At 50.5% G+C, this 22697-nt stretch overlaps 1 protein-coding gene across 6 annotated transcripts in view; it reads right to left on the reverse strand.

The window, feature by feature from the left end:
- Window positions 1-7892, reverse strand: part of Hdac7 (histone deacetylase 7) — a 35924-nt gene extending 28032 nt beyond the window's left edge. For 3 of the 6 annotated variants that reach the window (XM_046435705.2, XM_046435704.2, XM_046435702.2), the window contains exon 1: window positions 7710-7892. In XM_046435705.2, the coding sequence (XP_046291661.1) occupies window positions 7710-7728 (19 nt within the window). In that variant the 5' untranslated portion in view covers window positions 7729-7892. The remainder of the gene's footprint in view (window positions 1-7709) is intronic. The other 3 variants (XM_046435708.2, XM_046435706.2, XM_046435703.2) reach the window with 1 other exon arrangement.
- Window positions 7893-22697: the final 14805 nt, after the last annotated feature.

Here is a 22697-nt window from a genome sequence, read left to right on the forward strand (position 1 = left end):
CTATGGGAGCAAACATCTGACCCCAGGTTCCTGTGAGAACTAGGCCACAGGACTTTCTTCACCTCCATGTTTTCTTGGACCCAGAATTCTCTGAGGTTCCATGTTATCTACAACCTAGAGTCCTCTGCCTCTTCTGAATCATGCTAAGGGCCTAGCCCAGGCTAGGCATAAAGTCAGGCCTTCCATTAAGAATGCCTGTTGGCTGAATAATGATCATTTCCTGAAAGAAATGCCTCATGCCTCTTCCAGGGCTGCTGTGCTGGGAATACTCACTGCTGACGTCACTAACCTGCCCACCCTCCGCTGCTTCATGTTCTTCTTAGGAGCTGTCACCAAGGAGCTAAAATAAAGGTCACTGCAGCAGAGGCTGGCAATGAACCCCATAGCAAGGCCATTGGGGTGGCCTGTCCCAGCCCCTCCCCTGGCTGACATAGCAGCCCCTCCCAAGGGCCAGCTGGCTGCATGCTGGGGTCTCCCCTCACCCTGCCCCACTGGGAAGGGAGTTAACAAGAGAAGTAAGGGTCCACCCTGTGACTTCTGGCTACAGATTCCTGCTGTTCCAGGCCCTTATGGGTGGAGGAATCTGGAGCAGGGAGTTTGGCCTGGTTTATTCTGTGAACTGGGGCTGGGCCCAAGTTTCTGTTCTTCATGTCTTCAACATTCCCTATCCCTGACCTTCACAAATATGAACAATAACATCAATAATAATGATGAGTATTCAGTGTGCACTGACTTCATACCAGGCAACCAGGCATAGAACTAACTTTACTTACACTAAGTCCTTTAATCTTAAGTGGGTTTTTGTTTGTTTTTTGGTACTGGGAATTGAGCCCAGGGGCACTTTACCTCTGAGTTAGATCCCCAATCCTTTTTCTTTTTTTTTTTTTTAAGGCTGACCTTGAACTTTCAATCCTCCTGCCTCAGCTGGGATCAGAGGCCTGCACCACCACACCCAGCTCCTTTAATCTTTACAGCAACTCCATGAGATTGAGACTATAATTATTTTCACATTACTGATGAAGAAACTGAGGCACAGTGAGGAAGGTGCCCAAGGTCATGTTTAACTGCTTGCAGGAAGAAACAGGGATTATGCCAAGGCCATCCATTCCTCCCCATCCCTTATAGGATGAGCCTATTAGACTCTGCAATGGGCACACAGGGGTCTAAGGTGATAATTAACCTCTGTAGGGTACTTTAGAATCCACCAAGTGTTCATGTTGGCAAATGGGGGGGCGGGGGGGCTGGACACTGAGTGCTCTCAGCATCCTTGTGCACCCATTCCACTGGGATTCAAACCCAGGTCCTGGGCCACTTCTTCCCCCATATCACACAATGCCCCGCGGCCAAGCTCTCAAGACAGCCCTGAAGTCCCAGAAGGGAGAGTCATAAACCCCTTTAGCTCTGGGCCTCTGGGGACCCGGCCTGCGCACGCAGCCCCTTGCCAGGCCCGGCCGGGTGGGGTGCTGTGCTGTGCCCTCACCTCCGCAGCGTCTCCACCGTGACTCACTCCCGAGACCCGGGGAAGCACAGCTCTGTTTGCTGCTGCCGCCCCGCCTCCAGCTCCCCGCCTCCACATTTGCTAACCGAAACCCGGCTGCTGCTATTTTTAACCCTCCAGCTCCCCCTTGCCTGGGGCTCCCCCCTTCACCCTCCCACCCCCTGTCCCAACCGGGTGCCACCAGTCTGTCATTCTGAGAGCAGTTCTACAACCTGAATGCCCCGGAGGGTGCAGCGGATGCCCCGGACGTGCAGGTTTGTGGGGCAAGCAAAACAAGACGGTTGCAGCCCTGTCGCCGAATTCCCCCACCCCGGACTCTTTCCGAACCTGTAACTCCCAGCCTGCCCTGCTCCTCCCGGCCATCCTGGGGAGCGGCGGTGGGAGGGTTGGGGACTTCTGGGGGCGGGCGCGGGGGATGTTGCTGTAGGACCCAGAGCTGGACTTCTTGGAATGGGCACTACTGGGAGTTAAGCGGAACCCAAGGGGAATGGGGTCCACGCATTATTCCTAGCTTGTGAGGCTGGCTCTGAAGGCCCAAGGTTTCTGACCATCAGGGTTTCCATTCCCTGTAAGAACATAGGGGAAAAGTTAAGTGGTGTGGAGACAGGGTGGGGATGGAATTGTAGCCCAGAGCCTTCCTCATAGGAGCCTGCTGTGCTGCTCCTGCAGGGAAGGACTGGGAGGGCACCCAGCAGTCTGAAGAAAGGCCCAAGGAGAAGACAGACCTGGCAGCTAGGAAGAGGAGGAAAGCAGACCCTGCCCCCTTCTCTTACTTGAGGGCTCCTCTAAGGAAAGGGCTGCACTTCCCTGCTGGAAGCTCTGGGTCTCCCAGGGAAAACTTCCACAGAGGAGAGGTTGGAGGCCAGAGAGTCTGAAGGCTGCTTGCTGACCTAGAGGAGGAACTTTTCACCCAAGTTGCTAATGTGAAAGTTAACCCCCTGAGAGAGGATGCAGGGGCAGGGCTGCAGGTGGACCCAAGGGGGCATTTCCTTCTAGCAGATGTAGAGCAGGTGGCTCCAATCAGATCCTTCTGCCCCTCTTATCTCAGAGGCTCACCCAGTTTGAAAAGCAGATGCCAAGGGCCTACAAGAGGCTTTGGAGAGCCCAACCAAGGGTCATCTGGGTTCAGACCTCTCCATACTCTCTACTATTCTGGGCCCTGCAGGGCCAACCTCAGCCCTCTCTTGAACCCTGTCCTCTTTCTCAGGGCCCAGGTCCTCTCTAAGCCTTGACTCCCTCTAATTCCTGAGCCAGGTAAATAAATCCCAGTGGCCAGAGGTAGCCAGGGTAGGCTCAGAGGGGAGGGACTGGGTACAGTGGTTCCCAGGCACAGCAGTTCCCAGGTGGGGAGACCTGGAGGAAGGGAATGAAATGAGAGGAAAGGAAAGTCAGGAATGAGGTGGTGCTTGGGAGCTCCAGCAGGGAGGCTGGCTCCTTTCTAACAATTCTATATGGCCACAAGGTCCTGCACTCGACCTCCACCCCAAGCAAGGGAGCAACCTGGATTTTGGCTTCTTTCTGCTCCCCCTGATTTCCCCCTGCTCTGTCCCAAAGGAGCTGCTTAAGTAGAGGAGACTACTGTCCTCCATGCCAGGAGAGAGGCCAGCAATTCAGCACCAGTCCTCAGCCCAAATCCCCCACCTGGGTCCAGGAAGTCCTCAAGCACGACTCAGCAGGCTTTGGGGGCACATTGTCAGTCCAAGGAGGTAGGAGAAGTAATCAGTGTTTCAGCTGGGCCTTCCATGGCCCTATCTAAGGAAGTTCCACCTTGTTATTTTTTATTGCTATAGCTAGTCATTTCTATGTAGGGCTTATCACAATGTGTAACTAATCACATATACTCATTCCTTTTTTTATTTTTATATTTTTTTCTGTTGGTGCTGGGAATTGAACCCAAAGCTTTGGCATGTGAGGCAAGCACTCTATTAACTGAGCTATGCCCTCATATACTCATTCCTTTACTTGCTTTCTTGCTTCTATTTGTCTCCTTCACTAAAGGGGAAGTTCCCTGAAGTTAGATGGTGTGCCTTTGTGTCCATTGCACATCTGTGCCCAGGCTGGCTGGCACACATAAGGCTCAGCAAGCATCCAATGAATGGATGAATTGCTGATTGACCAGCTGGGTAAAGTGTCCCTGGCTGCCAACATCAACCTTTAGGACTGATATGCAACAGTTCCAGGATTTCCCCCAGGAGGAAACAATGTAACAAGAAGAACAAGGTCAAGAAGGCTGGGACCCCAGAAGAAAGTTCATCCCCCATCAGAGTCAGAATCTTCACCAGCCCGGTCTGGTCTCCTTTAACACACCATGTGTGGGTGTGTGCACATACAGGATTCATGGTTGAGCACTAAGTCCTGGACAAGTTTTGGAAGACTTGCATCATATCTTGGTTCTTCCTTTTAATAACCCTCTGACCTTGGACAAATTATATATCTTATGCAGTTCTGTTTCTTTAAAGAAAAAATGAAGAGGTTGGCCCAGATTGGGTTTTCTCAAACAGCTTTGCACCAAAATTACCTGAGGTACACGTTAAAATCTAGATTCCAAGGCCCCCAACCCTGCAGATTCTGACAGATTCTGGAATAGGGCCTAAGGATGTTTATAACACATTCCTCATGTGATTCTGAAGCAAATGGTCTAGGAACTGGCATTTGAGGACCATGGATGAAATGGTGCTTTACAAGTCAACATCTGGACTTTCATTTAAAAGCCACTGCTACACAGGTATTCATTCCCCCAAACATGTCCATATACCCCACACAGAGCCACAGATTGCAAAGGTATATACTATACAGATGACACACATCTGTACTATATGTGAGCATACCCCCCTCCCAAATACCCAGCACAGAGCCACAACATTGGTCACAAGATGCCATGGAACCACAACATCCATATTCACAGCTCACAGCTGGGGCAAACAGACACCTACCCACCACACACCCAGTGTGTGTGCACATACACATCATATGGAGACTCACACTTTAGAGATGCTATCCTGAATTTATTTTGCCTCTGGGAACTGGTCCAGAACCAAAGGAGCTATGCTCTGCTGATGAAAACATCCCTCCCACCTCTGCCACCCACACCTCTCCCCCTTGCCCCAGGCAACATGCTGTTCACCTCCCCCTTGTGTGGCTAGAGGAGGGCAGTAGAGAGAGGTGGGATGAGGAGAGGCAGAGACTGAGACTGATGACTCAAGTTTCTAGGAGCCCTCCCATATCCAGCACCCTTTCTGTTCCACGGCCCCCCAAGAGATGACAGAGGGCCACCACTGAGCCTCCAAATCAATGCTCCCTCAGGCTACTTGCCTGGATTCCCAGGCCCTGGTCCTAGGAAGCCAAAAGGGTTAATAGGTGGCTAGATCTGGGGACTCCTCCTAATACGTGTAGGCCTCTAAGGAAAGGGCTGTCTGGGGGCACTTTCCTGCAGCCCTAAGGCCTAGGTCCCCCAGGGAAGGTTACCACAGAAACAGGAGAAAATATTATAAAGGAAACACAATACCCGGCAGGGTCACCTGCTGACCGGGCTTCCTGCTGTGTTGCCCACCCCCATCTCATTGGCCTCATAGCCTCCTTCTCCAGCCTCAGCCTGGGCCTCCTGGCCAGCATCTCTTTCCTGCCTCCCCTGGATTGGCGGAAGCAGCCTCAAGGAGAAACTCTTTGTGGTCCCAAACATCAGGGATAGCCCAAAGCTGAGCCCCCCATTCCTAATCCCTACCAACCTCCCCACCACCACTACCACCACAGGAAATCAATGCTTCCTGCCCCAGAGGAAGTGCCCATCCACCTAACAAATCCAACACACACAAATTCATAGTCTAGGAGCTTGAGCCTCCAGGGGACATATGTCCTCCCCCAGTCCCAGGTCTTCCTGGGGCCCTGTTCCAGCAATATCCTGCACTTCACTGGAAGCCCCAGCTCCACATCTACGCATGCACCAGGGTCAGGAGAATAGGCACCAGCAGAGGCAGAAAGCCTGGTCCCAGCGCATTCAGGCTGCCTGCCATTCCCTGGCTGGTTGACCCTGGCCCTTGCATTAGTTCATCTTGTCTCAGGCCTCTGCCAACTTCAAAACTACCAGTTCTTAATGAAAGGTCAGGGGAAAGAAGACAAAGAGGAGGTGGGATTACAGAGGCTTCTGTCTTCCAGTGAGTCTTACAAGAGGGTCTCCATCCCCCCCCCATCACCACCACATACAAGTTTCTCAATTGCCCAAAAGTTTTATATCACAGTTGTGAAAGTTTCAACTCTGATGTCCAAACACCAAAGCTGAGGTCCACTATTCCTAATGGAAGTCGGGGGTTATAATACACACACACACACACACACACCTAGTTAGACACTGACTTATGTCTTTATGGTCAGCCACTCTTGCTCTGGGCTCTGGATAGTGCACTTGGAATTTCTGCCCCATTTAGTGACAAGGAATCTGAGCTTGAAATAAAAGTGGTTAGAAATTAAAATGTCCCTGCCTCTACAACCCAAAGTAAGCCTTGGTGGCCAGGGAGATACCCACACAATAGGTTGAACTAAGGGACAGAATGCTCCTTATAGGAGCACTACCCTCAACCATTCCAGGTGCAACACCAAGGGGTAGCTCTGAGTTTGACTCTGCTCCTGATGCTGCTAGGCAGGAAGGAGCTAAAGGCAGGGGACTAAAGGCAGGGGACAAGTCACAAATGGGTCCAGGACTTGTTCCAGTTTCAGTTCACTGGGTACCATACAGTGAAACTGCTGTGTGCCTCAGTTTCCCTCAGCAGTGACTGAAAAGAAAAATTAGGGAATGAGGGCAGAAGGCAAGGAAACAGCAGGGAGGGTGAGGGAAATGCTAAGCAATGAGAAGCCCAGAGATGGTTTGCAGAAGCTGCAGAAGGGCTTGGAATGTATAAGAGGGTCAGGATGAGGAGGGAAGTATGTGTGTCAGCCCAGAAGCCTGTGGGATCCTGTCATGGAGAAATGGGCCACCAAAGTGCCCCATTAGAGCACAGTAACCTGAGTCATAGTCTCCTTTCTTTCGGCCCAATGGCTGGATGGGGACTTGAAGGAAGGTACCCATGGGTTCAGGTGCAAGTCTGGGAACAGGCTGATGGTTCGGATGTTGAGCTCCCATCATGGTTGTTGAGAACCAATGCCCATTCACACCTTAGAAACTGGCAGGCAGTGGGGGCTTGAAGTAGATGTTGAAGAGGGGTGTGGGAGGGATGGTTAGCAGCAAGACGGCCAGTGTTCATTGCAGGAGGCCTTCTGGTATATCGTACAGTCAATAAGGACAAGGAATGAGGCGCAGCAATGGCTGGTCGAGGTCAGACACAAATGGGCAGCCAGAGGGAAGGAAATGGGGGGACGCACGCAAGGTGGCCTGCAGGCCTCAGATAGCTGTCCCCTAACCTGCACGCCTAAAAATTGGTAATCGGAATCCAGCTTAGTTTGCCAGATTTGCCTCTGCCCTGCTCTCACATTCACCGGCACCAACAGACCCTAGGACTAGAGATCACATATTCAGGTCCCCAGCCTTCAGTATACAGCCAGTGGTCCCCACCTTCCGGTTCTCCTGCAGGTACTGCCCTTCCCAGCTCTCTTGGGCGCAGGTGTCTCTTTACCCTGATGGGTGAGCAAGAGTCAGTGCTCGGATAAGTCTCCCAACCCGAGACCCCTCCAGAGGACCGTTTTCTCCACCCAAAAATCTGAGTAGGGCCCTGCCGGACTCCGCGGGATGAGGGCGCTGATGTCCAGCCCCAACAAGCTGGGCTCCAACTTAGTGGGTCCTGCCCTTTGCCCCTGAACTTCCAAACCTTCCACTTCGGAGTACCGCCCCCTCCTCGGGCCACGGCAGCCGTCCCTGCTTCCCCGGTCTCCCAGCTTGTCCTCCCCGGGAATAGGGGTGATGGAACGCAGGGCCCGGGCACCCACGGCCCGGGGCCTCCCAGCTCCCTCCCTCGGGCCTGTCGCTGCCCCGGGCAGGCGGATGTGGGCGCCCCGCAGGAGGCCCGAGCCCTCCGGCCCCGGAACCAGCTCCGGCCCTGAGGCTGCCCGAGCTCCGCGGAGCCAGGCAGGGCGGGTGCGGTCGCGGGGCGCAAACCCGGCCCGGGCCGCGGAGCTGGTCGGAGCCCGAGCTGGAGCCGGAGCCGGAGCCCGAGCCTGGGCGGGCGCCGCTGGGTGCCGCACAGGGCGGGGCGGGCGGGGCGGGGGGCGGCCGCCCAGTACTCACCAGCGCCGGGGCTGTGCATCCAGGGACCGGGGCCCTCAGAGCGGGGGGCTCATGGCGGAGCGGGGGGCTGGGGCGCCGGCCTCACATCCCCCCAGTCGCCGGAGGCTGCAGAGCGACTGAGAAACGGCGAGAGGAAGGGAGGGGGCCGGGAGGGGGAGGGCCCTGGCAGCCCGGCCGGCCGGGTAGGATGACAATGGAAGGAAATGCTTTATCTGAGTCTGAGAGCGGGCCAAGGGGGAGGGGAGGGAGGGGGCAGGCGCTCGCGGCCCTGGGACACACCACCCCGGCAGACACTGCACTGCGCGGCGCACAGGCGGGCCGCAGACACTGCGCGCCGCCTGATCGCGGCGGGGAGCGGTGCACCGCCTGGCCTGCAGCGCCGAACCCGGAACGCGGGACGCGGTCCGACCCGCGCGCTGCTGCCGAGCCCCAGCCGCCGCGCGGCGCTCCGACCGGAGCACAATTCCCGGAAACCCAGATACCTGAGCGCACGCACCCTTGCATACAAAACGAGCATACATCCATGTTTACACAGGGGCAGGATCATTTACACAGACACACGCTTCAGGGAAGGACCCCCGTGCACACACCTATGTACACATACAGTCCACGAGCAAATAGCCGCATACAGGGACAGATGGACACGCTTGGAGTCCCATGCAAAGTCCCACGCAAGGATTCCCAAACGGACACCCCCAATCTCTCTCTCTCTCTCTCTCTCTCTCTCTCTCACACACACACACACACACACACACACACACACTCTCTCTCTCTCTCTCTCTCTCTCTCGCCTCGGGAAAGTTCCAGGATCTGATTTGAATCACTGCCAGCCCTCCCCCACTGGCAACCCCCCCCCATTTCTGCTGAAGGGAATAGAAGGGTCCAGCCTGTTCCTATTAAAAGAAAAAGGGGATGGGGGTGGTGCAGATTTTGAAAGTTTTCTTTTCTTTCTTTTTTTTTAAAAGAAATTTCTCAAGGGATTTCCTTCCCTCCTCTCCTCTTCCTCTCTTTCTCCCATTCCTCTCCCTCTACAACCCCCCCTCCTTTCCCCCTCCCGGTCCCTATGAGTCAAACTTCAGCAATGTGCCCAGTGTCCCCCAGTGCATTACAGCGGATCACAGAAATGTTCCAGTCTGTGAGTCGGAATGTAGCCGCCTCCAGCCCTCCCTCAGCTAATAAACTCAGCTCAGGGCAGGCTTTGCAAAGCGGCCCTCCCTGCCTCTACCCTCCTCCCACCCACTCACTACCCCTCTTTGGGCTGGAGAGAAGGTCAGATTCAGAGGTCAGGGGCTGAGGACCTCCCCGTTGTACTTCCTGGCCTACTATCAGCAGTGTCAGCCTCCAGCAATATGCTGGGTCAGAAAGCTCCTGGGAAGGCCAGAGGTCCCTGACCCAGAAAACAGGGCTCTCCTATAGTGTGGGTGAGGTGCCACTGGAAAGCAGGGAGGAGTTAGTTTCCTTCTGACCTGAACCTACTCCCTCAACCTAGGACCTCCAGAGTTTACAGAAGTTGAGGCAGACGCAGTGGTGGAACCATGTTGGATTGGAAGCAAGAGTCTATAGGGGCCTAGAAGTGTTTAGCCATGCTGAAGAAAAACTCTGACCACAGACTTATTCCCTCAGTCACTGCTCTGGCCTGTGATGCTTAGCTGCTGACTTCCTATTTCAGGTGCTTTTCTTGTCCCAGTGCTCACTGGCAGGTAGATAGAACCCCTCTGAACTTGTTAACTTATATTCACAAACTCCTTTCCTGATATTCAAGTTCTCCTATAACATGGTACCATGCTACACACCCCTGTCCTTGCCCAGTGCTTCCTGATACTTAGTGATTAATGATTTTATTTACTATTGGTACTATTATTTTTTTAGTAGACTGAAATAATAGCAGACCATACCCCTCCTGTCTTCATGCTTTCTCACTCCATGCCTTTGGCTCATTGTTCTCCCTCCAAAAATAAATGTCCTCACCAGTCTCTTTCTCCTATTGAAATCTTTCTACTTCTTGCCGGGCGTGGTGGTACACACCTGTAATCCCAGTGGCTGGGGAGGATCACAATTTCAAAGCCAGCCTCAGCAAAAGCAAAGTGCTAAGCAACTCAGGGAGACCCTGTCCCTAAGTAAAATACAAAATAGGGCTGGGGATGTGGCTCAGTGGTTGAGTGCCCCTGAGTTCAATTCCGGGTACAAAAAAAAAAAAAGCTTTCTGCTTCTCAAAACCCATAGTCTTCTCCAGGAAGGCAGATTCCATTGCCAGTAGGATTTTTCCCTTCCCTGAAAGGACCCGCCCCCAGTGTATTGGTTTTTCTCTCTGACCTTCACCCACCTCATCAACTAGTTTCAACTCTTCCTTCTTCCCCAAGAGCTTCAAGAGTAGATATCTGGCTTGAATGCTGCAACTACTGCCAGCTACTAGCTGAGTCATGGCTGCATTTCTGATAGTGCTTTGAACAGAAATCAAACTCCATGTGGGTTTTTTGTTGAACTGGGACAGATGTTCATGGCCTTCAGGAACCTTCTTTAGCTGGTCACCCCCAAATACACTCTTCTGTCACATGAGTATCCATGCTAGCTCTGCAAGACACCTGCTCTTACATCTCCCCAATGCTCACTTCCTAACCAGATCAACCTCTTCCAATCCCTCCTGGAGGCCCACAGCCCCCAGCAAAATTCCTGTTTACTGCAGACTCCAGTAACCCCAGTTACTACAGACAGCCCCTATTATCTCCCTCCTGTATCCCCACTATACACCCGCCCCCCCCATAACACATGTACCTCTCGCTCTGCTATGTCTATTTCTGTACTGAAGTTGGGTCCTTTTTTGCTCATTTCTACCAGATGCATCATTCACATATTTACCTATAAATCTGCTTTTTCTTTTCAACCTGATCACTGACTTGTGAGTGACCCGAACAGAGATGTCTTGCTGCCTGTCTGTCCTTACAGTGTTCAACATGTGGCTTTCTATACACACCAGGACTCACTGCCTGCCAAATACAGGCAGACAGTGTGTGTGACCTGCAGCTGAGAGGCTGGACTGTGTCCCTCTTTCCCCCACTAGATTTACCTACCACTCCACCAGCCCCTGCCCTATTGTGGAGTCCTAAGACAGTTTCTAAGTCACATGTGCCCTGCTGGGATATGTTAGAGAGCCTCCATGAACCCTAGAGACATGAGACTATAAAATGCAGGCTATCTCTCTCTCCTCTACCCTGGTTACCATGGGGAGCTTCTATAAAGTCTCTCAAGTCCAGGCCTTTCACAGCCTGCTGAGCTAAACACCTAGCATAAGAGATTGGCCCCAAAGGACTTGCCTCAAGTCTTCCCTGGGGTCTCTGGCCCACACAAAGCCTGAGCACACCCCTCTCGGCTTCCCTTTGGGGCTCTGGGACTACTTGACCTTCTCTTTATCCTTCTTCTTTCTTCCCTTAGTTAGCTACCCTTTACTGACTATTTACCATGTAGCAGACCTACGCTAGCCCTTAGACAAACATTAGATCATTTATTCTTAACAATAATCCTTGTTATGCTCGTGAATAAAGTATGGCCCATAAAGATGAAGAAACCTGACCAAAGTTGCACAATGGGTAAGTTATAGGGCCATTCATTCATTCAATAAATATTATTGGGTGCCTACTTTGTGCCAGGATTCAAAGTTCCAGAAAGTCCTCAAGTCTAAACCTCAAGATCACTCCTGTCCCAGCCTTCTCAATGTGGCAGCTTCAGCAACAAGTCCTCCCATAACTGTGCACTTACTACAGACAACCTCTTCCCACAGAGGCATGCTCACTCCCCAGGGTCTCAGTGGACAGCCATTGCATGGGATTGGGCCAGGCCTTGTGCTCCAGTTTCTGGGCCTGGGATCGAATGCCAATGCATAGAGTTTCAGACTTGTAAATTAATAGGGGAGGTTAAATCCCCAACTCCAAGTAAAGGGGTTTCATGGGACAGAGAGAAGAAGGAGAAGGAAGGAAGAGAGTGGGAGAGGCAGGGAGGGGAAAAAAATTGAAGATTTCTTGAGCATCTCCTATGTTTCACATGTTGTTCAAGGTCCTTTTGCTTACACCTCATTATCATCCCCATTGTTTTAGTGAGCAAACTACAGTTCAGAAAGACAAAATGATTCGCCTAAGGCCACAGAGACAGTAAGTGACTTGATCTCAAGTATATTCTGATTCAGAGCCTGTGTTACTTCTCCTAGCAGGTCAGAACAGTGGCCAAGCTTTGTCAGGGTCTCCTATTCCTGAGCAGCCTGATTCCTTGAGTTCCCTGTTGACCTGTGCATATCGTTCCTGATGCCAAGTCTCCTGTCTTGCTGGCTCCAGTCATGTGGTCATATCCTTGTTCCCTCTGCCCCCTTTCTCTGTTGCTTTGCACAGGATTAAGGAGCTAAGTAAGCATCCTGGGTATGGCTTTGGGCTGCAGGCAGGCAGACACTCATCTAAGATTTCAGGGTCTAAGACAAGAGGTGCCAGGTGCTTCTGGACCAGAAGTGAATGAATAAATCAGGAAGAGGCTGCAGCATGGCTGCCAGTCTAGATGGCCCAGGTTGGCAGGGGAGATGACCATGGGATCTTGAGTTGGTGGAGAACTAAGCAAGTCCCTTCCCCCGGCGTGCCCTTACCTCCTTTAGAGTCAACAAAGGTGGTGTGGTTTACCCTGTGGTCTGTTGCCCTAGACACCTGCAGTTCTGAGTAAGCTTGTATGTGTCTAGGTGCCAGCAGTGTGGTGGGGGGACATGAGGAGAAAGCACTGGGACAGGATGGGGAGGGGCAGGAAGTCAAAGACAGGGTCTCTTCAACCCCAAAATGAAAAAGGTACAGCCAATGAAAAAGATGACAGAGGTCACTACCTTGATAACTACATCCAAGCACATAAGGAAAGAGCCAGGAGAGAGGCATTGTGGGTATCAGGGCCCTGGATTGGAAGTCAGGGAGCCTGAGTTCTACACTCAGTTCTGCCACAAACCTCCTGGGTGATATCTTTTTGTTTGTTTGTTTCTAGAGATTAAACCCAGTGGCACTCTATCACTGAGCTACATCCCAGCCCTTTTTAAATTTTAAAACAGTCTCGCTAAGTTGTTCAAGTTGGCCTCAAACTTATGATCCTCCTACCTCTGCACCCCCAGTAGCTGGAATTACAGGCATGAGCTACCACGCCTAGCTTGAGTGATACCTAAATCTAAGTTTTCTGTGTAATAGCAATATCTTGGCTATCTACCTCACAGAGCTGCTCTGAAATTATACGAATAATATATGCAAAATTTTGTACCACTGTTTTTTGCTTTTTGATGTCTCTGTGTGGCTAAACAGCACCACTATGAGTAGTAGTAGAATTTTTGCCCTGATACCATGTGAAATACCTTGATGTCTCTCTCTCTCCTTCTCTCTCTCTCTCTCTCTCACACACACACACACACACACACACACACAGCCCTCCCCAGAGTATGGGAATAAAGAACATTAAAGATAAAAACACAAACACAGCCGCTGCCCTCACATTAATCACGATGTGTTGAGGAAACCAAACAAGCATAGAATATACTTGAAACCCTCTTAGAAAGCCAACTATTCAAGAAATCTCACAATCTGGGTGATCTTAGCCAAGTCACAGCCTCTCTAGTCCTGAATTTTCTCATCTACCACAGGAAGGGGGTTGATTTAGATCATCCCTACTTATTTTTCCTAGTCTATAGGCATTTTTCTGATTCTATTATTCTAAGTGTAAATAAGCCTATGACGAAGAGGAGAGAGCTGAGCAGATCAAGGCAGAACAGGGCCTGGATGAAGTGGGCGAATGTTGAGCTGGATTTTGAAGGAACCCAGAAATGTGAATCAGTGCAGGGAGAGCAGGGGGGTGACATTCCAGGTAGGGAGAATGGCATGTGCAAGGGCGAGGCAAGAAAGCAGAGGGGTGGCAGACAGATTAGCAGGCTCAAGAATGAGGTTGGCAAGGGCTCCAGGGAACCTGGGGAGGAAGTCAGGAAAGGAAGGGTAGAAGGGGCAGTCCCCAGAGCTGAGCAGCTAGCTGGGAAAATGGGGGAGGAACATGGGTGGGGAGAGACTCTCTCAGCACCAGAGGTTGGTGCCAAAGCCCATGTAGCCAAACTCCACCCAGAAGAGAGGGAAAGCAGAAGTTCCTTGCCAAGAGGCTCCACCCACCAGAGAAGGCCCTTCCCACCCTTCCCTCCTCTCCAAAGCCCACTCCCAACCCTGAAGTAACCCAAGACCCCCTTAGGCCAGGGCCTTGTTCATGGCTGAACCCACAGATGGGGCACCACCACATCCCTCTGTGACACTAGAATAGCAGCAAAGTAATAATAATGATAACATTAATGATGGTGATAATGACCAAAAAAATACCTACCCAGGCTGGGAATGTGTCTCAGTGGTTAAGTGCCTCTGGGTATAATCCCTGGTAGGTAGGTAGATAGATAGATAGATAGATAGATAGATAGATAGATAGATAAAATAAACTAGCCACCACCTGCCCTCTGATAAAACTCCACAACAGCAGAACCTTGACATGGGACCATTCTGTTTACTAGAATCTGCTTCCAAGAGTTGCAAGTGATTTATAAGATTATCTAGTTTACAGGGTCCCCCAAACCTAACAAAACTACTTAAGAAAACCTGTGAAAAGCAGCTTCCTGGGGCCCCATCACAGATGCAATCTGACTCTGCAACTCCCCAGGTCATTCCAAGGCATGGTCAGGTTTGGAGCTCCTTGATCTAATCCAAATCACTTCTCTTACAGGAGAAGAAACTGAGGACACAGGAAGAAATAGCTTGCCAGAGATGACACAGTTAATCAGAGATAGGAGCAGGCAGAGAACTCAGGCCTCCCAGCTTCTAGGTCAGTGCTCCTTCCGAATGAAGCCTGGTGGCCCAGCCCAGAGATGCCTGTGCCAGCTGAGATTATGGTCAGGGAGGCAGCCACTGGGCCATGCTCTAATCGTGAACGAGAAGAAATTCATCTGAGTTGCAAAATGCCTTTCTGCAGCCAGATCATGATTATTTGCTCCAGTGGGCCCCTGCAGGGATGCAGTGGTCCACCACTTGCCCTATCCCCCAGCATGACCCTCTGTTGCCCCAATGGCTGTATTGGTTGGTGGGCAGGATTCCATTCTGCTACAAATCTCAATGGTTCCTCTTTGAATGCATGAATATATGGCCCCTGGAATCTCCAAGAGAGACCATTGAGAAGGTCCTGGCCAAAGAACACCCACCCATTTCCCCTAGGAGTGCCTTTTAGGGTGGTTTGGATTATGTCTCTGTGTGTCAGGGGAGAGGAGGCCGCAAAAAGAGCAAGGAGCTGAGACAAGGGTGAAATGGGCTTGAGGGTGGCTAAGCTCAAGAGGGGGTGTCCTGGCTGAGATGGCAGGATTCAGCACATTCCTCTTCATCAGCTCATATTTATTGAGTCCCTATTCTGGACCAGACACCATTGCCAGGCTCCTGAATACAAAGACAAAATAAGCCACAGTCTCTGCCATGCAGGAATTCATTGTCTTTTGGGGGGCAGGGTGCAGTCTAAGAAAATAATCTGGAGTACTGACAACTGTCCAACCAGGGACTCCAACAGCACAGGCTGCAGAGGACACGGTGTTTCCCATTAGAAGGGACCTGACAGGCCACTGTCTACTGAGGCAGGGATTCTGCTTTCACCCGCCTTCTGGGTGCTGGATATCAGAGGAAACCAATTCTACACGTCTCTACCCCATTGGATCCCTCACTCCAGCTTGGCCTGGATGGCCAGGGATAGGAGGGCAGAGGAAGCCCACAAGGTGCAGACTGCACATCTTCCCCTTGGGCAGCCCCTGAGGCTGGGCTGCAGGGCTCTCTCCCGGGCTTTCAGGAGGTCGTTTAAAAACTTGCAGCAGAACACAACAGACACTAGTATGGCAATATGTAAATCAATGGATGTGTAACTGATGTGATTCTGCAATCTGTATATGGGGTAAAAATGGGAGTTCATAACCCACTTGAATCAAAGTGTGAAATATGATATATCAAGAACTATGTAATGTTTTGAACAACCAACAATAAAAAATTAAAAAAAAAAAAACTTGCAGAGGAATGGACCAGGGAGGTGGTGTTCATTGTGGCTAAGAACAAGTATTAGGAGTCTGTGGCCAGGGCTGGAGTTTGTAACTTCCCCACTGTGTAATCTTAGGCACATTATTTAACCTGGGGGAGGCTTGATTTTCTCCTCTGCAGATGAGGGTATGAAGGGCTTGCCGTATTAGGGTTGCTGGGAGGGTTGCTGAGACCAGGACATGCAGTGCTTAGCACAGTGCCTGACGCAAGCTGGGCTCTGTTAGAGATAGAGCTCAGATGCCAACATTGGGAGTAGAAGAAAGTGTCCTGTCTCTTCTATCTCTCTAAGCCTGTTTCTTTACAAATTAAGTTTCAAAGTGAGCACTGACCTAATTTATGCAAATGAATCCAATCAGTTTGGTGTCATCCTAGCTGACTGGATAGCCTGACCAGGCGATGGAAAAAGGGAAAATAAGTTCAAACTTCTTTCAGCCTCCTGAGATACTCAGGTATGGTCTCAGAGTCAAGAGACGCCTGGGCCAGGCTGCAGGGGATGCCATATGAACTTCACAAAGGGCCTGATGTCCTCTTCCAAATCTTGGCACTACACATCTGGAGTGATCTGCACATCTGGCTGCATCCCTGGGGCGATGGCCACAGCTGCTGACATATGAGGGAGGAGAGCGCCAGCTCCTCAGCAGGGCCTAGGGGGGCTATAAATAACTAACTAAGAGGACCCCGGGGGATGAAGTTGACCTTTGGGGGGCGGGAGCTACAGGCGACTTCCCCCTCCCCCCTCGGGTCCAAAGCCAGAGTTTTAGCAAAACAGGAAGAGGCAGTGGCAGCTGCTGGGAAAGTAGGAGAGGTTGCCCCTCCCCCACTTGCCTGGGGCCTTCGGATCACAGCCAGGACCTGGGAGAGGTGGAGTCTGCTAGGCACAGAGAAGGAGGGCTGGCCCACAGACTAGGCCCCTCCTCTGTGCCCCGCTGCGGCTTAGCTGGGGCACAAGAAAGGGCGAATGAGATGAGAACCCCCCAGCCCTTCCCTCCTCATGTTCTCTTTCTTTTTCCCTGTCAGTGGGACAATAAGATAGTTTTAAGGCTTTAGAAATGGAACACAAAACGTGCTGAATACTAAGGCAGAGTACCTGGAGGACCAGGTCAAGGTGAGCCTCCTTCTATTTATCACCCTTTAGGTGGGCTGAGCCTAAGCCCAATTCCGAGGCTGTGAAGTCTCACGGGAGGAGCGTTGCCCCGGGAAAAGATTCCAGGGCCTGGCGCAAGAAGAATGTGCACCTCCTGGTAAGCTATTGAGATGAGGTGACCCAACACTCTAAGTGGTCCTTGGAGACTATTTCTCCAGAAGAAGAACAGGGCATCTGTAGGACAAGGTCAGGAGAGCTAAGGCCCAGCTTAGAGGATGGCATGAAGTCAAGACTTGAAGGAATTATTCAGAAAATGTTGCTTTGCTTGGCCTGGGAGACAGGCCACTCTGGTTGGCACTTCAGTTTGCCCACAGTTCCAGTGGGGGTTGTACCTGCATCTGGCCATTGCTTTCTCAGCTTGCAGCCCCAGGTTTCATCTTTTGGAAGAGTCTAGACCAGAACTATCCAGTAGAAACAGAATATGAGGCCCATGCAATTTTAAGTTTTTTAGTAGCCATCCCCCAAAAGTAAAAATAAATAGATTAAATTAGGCTGGGCATGGTGGCGCTGGAGTACTGGGACTCAAATCCAAGTACACAAGGCAAGCACTCTACTACTCAGCTGCATCCTCTGTCCTTTTTATTTTATTTTGAGACAGGGTCTTGCTAAGTAGCCCAGGCTAGTCTTGAAATTGCAAGACTGAGATAGGAGGATTGGAAGTTCAAAGCCAGCCTCAGCAAAAGCAAAGTACTAAGCAAAGTACTAAGCAACACTAAGACCCTGTCTCTAAATAAAATACAAAATAGGGCTGGGGATGTGGCTCAGTGGGTGCCCCTGAGTTCCATCCCTGGCACCAAAAAATAAAATAAATGACAGAACAGAGAGAGAGAGAGACAGGCTAGTGTCTTGTTCCTTTCATAGATCTTAGGTTTCCTTTCCCCTCCTGATCCCTCTTCCTCTTACCTTGACTACAAGAGGAGCTGCCCAGGGGATACCTCTCTTTATTTTGCATATCTTCCCAGAAAGGAAGGGAGCCACCCAGGAGGTATTCATTAACAGCTCCTTTTTGAGAGGAACAATTCCCTGCAGCAGGTGACCTTGGCAACTGGTGGCTGAGGAGGGGAAGTGTCCTAGCAGTATTAGCATTTTATTTCCTTTTGAACTAGCCACCACCTTCCCAAACCAATCAATCATTCATCATCACACTTACTGTCCTTTTTGTCCCATCTCAACAGCAGCATTCCCCACCCCCCCACCCCACCCCCACCCCCTGCTGAAGATTGAACCCAGTGCTTAACCACTGGGCCACATCCCCAGCTGTTTTTTTTTTTTTTTTTTTTGAGACAGGGTTGCTTAGGGCCTTGCTACATTTCTGAGGCTAGCTTTGAATTTGCAATCCTCCTGCCTCAAGACTCCCAAACCACTGGGATTACACGTGTGCACCACTGCAGTCAACTCACAGCGGCATCTTGCATTAACCATGAAGCTAGCATTCTCCCCATCTTCCCAGGCCTCTTCCTCTGAGTCGAAGGTTAGTAGAATCCTGCTTCCTCTTCAAGTGCTTCTACCTCCTTTTTCTCAAACAACCCAAGATCCAAAGGCATTCAGGTAACAGAGTTAGGACATATGGGAGGAGAAGCAAATTTGGAGGGAAACGCAGAATCAAGCTGTGGACAGGTAAATTTTGAAGTGCTAGTGGGGCATTTAGAAGATGTGGGACAGTTTACCCTCTGGAGTTCAGAAGAGGGGAAAAGACAAGTAAAGACCCAGAAATTGGACTGGCATGGTGGTGCACATCTACAGCCTCAGAGACTCAGGAAGCTGAGGTAGGAGGATTGCAAGTTCAAGACTAGCCTGGGCTTCTTAGCAAGACCCTGTCTCAAAATAAAATAAAAAGGACAGAGGATGCAGCTGAGTAGTAGAGTGCTTGCCTTGTGTACTTGGATTTGAGTCCCAGTACTTCAGGAACTTTTTTTTTTTTTTTTTTTTTTTGGTACTGGGGATTGAACCCAAAGGTGCTTAACCTCTGAGCCACATCTCCAGCCCTTTTTTCTTTTAATTTTTTAATGTGAGACAGGGTCTCACTAAGTTGGTTAGGGCTTTTCTAATTGGCTGAGACTGGCTTTGAACTTGCAATTCTCCTGCCTCAGCCTCCTGAGTCACTGATATTACAGGTGAGCACCAGTGTACCTGGCTCCTCAAGAACATTTTAAAAGGTAAAAATAAATGAACCATAATAGACATCTCTCATCAGTGAGAAAATGGTGAAGTGTGCATACTGTCAGTGATGGCATAACTGCTTTTGAAGTCAACTTGACAATATTTATATATCTATAGATATAGACATATATCTATATATCTCTATCTATCTGTAGTAAGAGCTATAAAATGTTTTTACTCTTTGCCCAATACCCCATCCAGCATATCTTAAAGTAGATTTCTAGTTAAAAAATTAGGGATGGGGGCAAAATACGTGCATAATGACATTTACCATCACACTCTTTTGTAATATGGAAAATCAGAAATAATTTTAACACCTACAATTGGAAAATTGTGAGATAAATTATGGTAGTTCCACTTAACAGAAAATTATGAAGCTGTTAAAAAGATGTTTATGAATGTAAGAGCATCAAAGAAAATATAGATTTGTGCATGCCCAGTGATGGTAACTAAATTTAAAAACATGAACAGAAGAAAAAAATTAAAAGGAAATATGCACAACAGGTAATGATTATGTAGGATGGTATGAGTATACATGTTTTTCTTTCTTTTCTTTTTTTTTTTTTTTTTTGGTACCAGGGATTGAACTCAGGGGCACTTGATCACTGAGCCACATCCCCAGCCCTATTTTGTATTTTATTTAGAGGCAGGGTTTCGCTGAGTTGCTTAGCACCTTGCCACTGCCGAGGCTGGCTTTGAACTTTCAATCTTCCAGTCTCAGCCTCCAGAGTATTACAGTTGTACGCCACCGAGCCTGGCTGAGTATACATGTTTTTCTGTCATTTAATAATTGTTAACATTGTGGAAAGCAGGGACGAAATCTCACCTAAAGCCTAGACTTGGCTATGAAGAGGTCCCTGACAACCTTGAGAGATCACATGTTCATTTATCTAGCAAGTCGGCTTCCTGAGCTCAGTCCATGTGCTGTGTCGCTGTGAGTATTGGCTCAGCACACTCCTGATGGAAGAAAGCTTGTGGTGGGGGCAATGGCCAGGTGCTCACCCCCACCCCATTCCCTGCCAGGCTCCTAGAGCTCTGTTGTCTCATCTGCTACTGCTGAGGACAAAGCCATAGCCTAAGAGTAAAGGGACAGGGTCCAGGATGTGGAGAGCAGGCCCAGGAGGAATGGTGTGCTACATGTCTGTAGGAGTGGCCACAGCGAGGTTGGGGAGGGTTGGGGGGAATCACCAAGATGCTGAGAGGATGTGAGGTCTATGTGCTCTGGGGGGAGGGCTGGTGGGCTGTGGTCGGCCACCTGCTGTTTCACATCGCCCTGAAGGTGACATGACATGTGAGTGGGCCATTACTTCCATCACTCCCCACAGGAACTCTACCTGAGCCCCCACCTACAGGCACCATCCGGCCTGGACAGCCTCTAGCTCTTCCCCCACTCTCTTCTCTTCCTACAATGACACACTGAAGCCTTGAAATAACACATCTTTATTTACGACATCATTTCCACATCATTTGCCTATGATTCATTTGTTGTCAAGAGGCATTAAAACCTCCAACCCCAGCTCTCAGGCACCCACTAGTCTTTGTCCCCCTCCCTCTTCCTAGGACCCACAACTCCCCTTCCCACGGTGCCTTACACAGCTGTCAACATGCCCTGTCTCAACTCCTCTTCTGCGGCCACCATCACCCCTATGTGGCTTCCACTGGAGGCTGGGGCTGGTCCAGATCATACCCACCCATCTCCCTAGCCCAGACCCTGGCCTGAGGAGGGTCCTACTGGGAAGGCCTCTAGTCCTCAGACTAGATATGACCTCATACAAGCAGGAAACCCTGGAAAAGGGGAAGAAGCTTGCTTCTCTTTGCCTAGAAACAGGAAATGGCAGAACTCCCAGCCCCAGAGGCTGTACCTTTCTGAGACCCCCCACCTCCTCACTTTGTCAGACTGGATTTTCCTAGTATCTCAAGGCCTGGTCCTGGTCACTCCCCTATCACTGTTTCCGACTAGGCACAGGGGTATAGTTTCCATTGTGTGTGTGTGTGTGTGTGTGTTTGCAGCACACACATGCTGGGGGTAGGAAGGGTTGTCTCTCACACCCTCATTCCCCAGCAGGGCTTTGGGTGCCCCCCTCCCCTGGCCCTGGTTCAAGGAGATAGAAGGGGGGGAGGCAGGGGAGGAAGAGGATGAGGGGCGAGGAGGGGCTGCTGGGAGCTGTGGTTGGGTTATCTGATGTGGGACCAGGTGTGCAGCTTCAGGGCTCTGAGGTGGGGGAAAGTCAGCTTAAGAGAGAAGGAGACACTGCGGAAGCAGCCTGGAGACCAGCAATGAGGCAGAGATAGGAAGACCCGAGTTGGAGAGAGGATGACCCCGAATATTGCCATTTCCGGACAGATGCCTGGGTTCTCCTGGTTACACCTGGTTCAAGGAGCCTCTGGGGTGCCCCTGCTCCCAGAGAGGAAGGCAGACTCCTGTCAATGTGTGGCATGGGGAGGGGTGGCCATGGGGTCTGTGGCACTGGGGACGGGGTCCAGCCTTATCCCTGAATCAGAGCAGTTGGAGACAGTTGCGGGTCTGTAATCTCGGTTGGGAGTTGATGGGTGGAGAAGGCTTTGCAGGAGGAGATAATGGAACTGAGATGATGGTGCCCTCGCACTAGACACCCTCAGCCTCAGCACTCTCCACCACCAGGTCTCCTGCCTCCTTAGAAGCTGCCCCTATCTCCCCTCGGAACTGGGGAACTGAGCAGGGTTGGAAACACTATAGGTCAGCATGGAGTGTACCCCAGCTTTTGAACCTCATTGGGGTTCCAGCTTCCAACTCCTATCTCCTCCAACCTGGCTTGGGTGTGGGGGTAGGGCTGGTTCTAAAGAAGACCAAGTCTGGATAGAAGTTGGGATCCCCAGAAGATGATAAAAAGATAATAATAATGGCTAATATTTGTTCAGCACTTAGCAACAGGCAGGCACAATTTTTAAAACTATATATTAACAGGGTTGGGGATGTGGCTCAGTGGTAGAGTGCTTGCCTGGCATGTGTGAGGCACTGCGTTCGCTTCTCAGAGCCACATGAAAATGAATATATTAAATAAAAGTATTATGTCCATCTACAACTAAAAATTTTTTTAAAAAACCTATATATTAACAAATTTAGTCTTCATACCTTTGAGTAAAGTACCACTATCATCTTCAATTCACAGAAGAGAGACACAGAGTACAGGTAAGAATCAGCCTGCTACTTCTGGATACAGTGTCTGCTGCTCTTGTTTTGTTTGTGTTTTGTACCCAGAAGTGCTTCATGATTGAGTCATATCCCCAGCCCTTTCTATATTTTATTTGAGACAGGGTCTCCCTAAGTTGCTCAGGCACCAGCAATTTAGTGAACTTGTGATTCTCCTGCCTGAGCCTCCTCCAATAGCTGGGATTACAGGTATGTGCAGTGTGCCTGACATCTCTCTTATTCTTAACTGTTACTCCCCGACAAGGCCCTGTCAAGGAGGCTTGCTGCAAGCTTTCCCTGGTGTTATCTTTACAAAGACTTTATGTTGTCATTCATGGATGAGGAAACAGAGGCCCAGAGAGCTCAAACCATTTCCCCTGAAGTTACCCAGCCAATGAGAGACACTACCTGGATTTGGG

Source organism: Marmota monax, unplaced genomic scaffold (genome assembly GCF_021218885.2).
Source record: "Marmota monax isolate L192 unplaced genomic scaffold, Marmota_monax_Labrador192_F-V1.1 WCK01_AAM20220418_F8-fsc00012, whole genome shotgun sequence".
In the NCBI taxonomy this organism is placed as follows: domain Eukaryota; kingdom Metazoa; phylum Chordata; class Mammalia; order Rodentia; family Sciuridae; genus Marmota; species Marmota monax.